The sequence below is a fragment of the Polistes canadensis genome, unplaced genomic scaffold (genome assembly GCF_001313835.1).
Source record: "Polistes canadensis isolate GaletaPanama2010 unplaced genomic scaffold, ASM131383v1 scaffold_401, whole genome shotgun sequence".
NCBI lineage: Eukaryota > Metazoa > Arthropoda > Insecta > Hymenoptera > Vespidae > Polistes > Polistes canadensis.
This window is the reverse complement of record NW_014569948.1, coordinates 1-1,079: the sequence shown is the minus strand read 5'-3', so window position 1 is coordinate 1,079 and position 1,079 is coordinate 1. Positions and strand designations below refer to the sequence as shown.

The window sequence follows — 1,079 nt, the reverse complement described above, 5'->3', positions numbered from 1 at the left end:
ACAGTGTTTAGTCGTAGAATCGCTTGATACAATTAAAACGTCGCTGGCCAGTCGACTTTGCGTCTTATATAGTTATAAAAAATATCGTGTTTTTAAATCATGCGTGTACCTTACATCTGACGTTTACATATGAAGTAATTCAACTATTATTTAATAAAGGGCACACAGTGGTGGCATTACGCTTGATGGTTCCGTGTATCGTTTTCACGGTTACGACTCGAACTACCTCGTCCTCTCCAGGGTGCACGGCGGTGATCCGTCCCAGTTGCCATCTCATACAGGGTTGATTTTTGTCGATGAGAAYGACAATCATACCCTCCTCGAGTTGATACTGTGAATTGGTCCATTTCTGACGTTTCTGTAGTTCGCGCAAATATTCAATGTGCCATCGTCGCCAGAAATCCTGCCGCACCTTCGTGATGTGTTTCCATGAGGATAGCCGATTGGATGGAACATTCTCATAATTTTCCTCCGGTAGCATATAAAGTGGTTTTCCAACTAAAAAATGAGCAGGTGTTAGTGCTGTCGTATCGTTTGGATCTGATGAGATGGGGCACAACGGTCGCGAGTTCAAGATGGCTTCAATCTCGACAGCRAAGKTATTCAACTCTTCGTACGTGAATAAAGTTTCTCCTACAACTCGTTTGAAATGATGTTTGAACGATTTGACGGCAGCTTCCCATAGACCTCCGAATTGGGGTGAGAGTGGGGGTTTGAAATGCCACGATATTCTTTGGTCGGTCGCGAAATTGTGGATCTTCGTCCTATATTCGTCGGAATTGATTAAGGCATATAAATCCTTTAATTGATTGTTCGCCCCAACAAAGTTAGTRCCGTTATCTGAATACACGTGGGACGGAATGGCTCTTCTTCCCGTAAAACGCCGGAAGGYAGCGAGAAATGCGTCTGTTGACAAATCACTAACTAATTCGATATGCACRGCCTTTATGCACATGCAGACGAAGATGCACCCGTATATYTTAATGCGACCTTGGTTACGATATTTCTTCTCTTTCGCGTAGAGGGGACCGAAGAAATCTACTCCAGTATGTGAGAACGCGATGTTTTCTTGTACGCGA

At 43.8% G+C, this 1,079-nt stretch overlaps 1 protein-coding gene across 1 annotated transcript; it reads right to left on the bottom strand.

Moving 5' to 3' along the window:
• Positions 1-139: 139 nt before the first annotated feature.
• LOC106792275 lies at positions 140-955 on the bottom strand. The gene has a single exon (XM_014758580.1). The coding sequence runs from the start codon at positions 953-955 to the stop codon at positions 140-142; it is 816 nt and encodes a 271-aa protein (XP_014614066.1).
• Between the last annotated feature and the right edge of the window lie 124 nt (positions 956-1,079).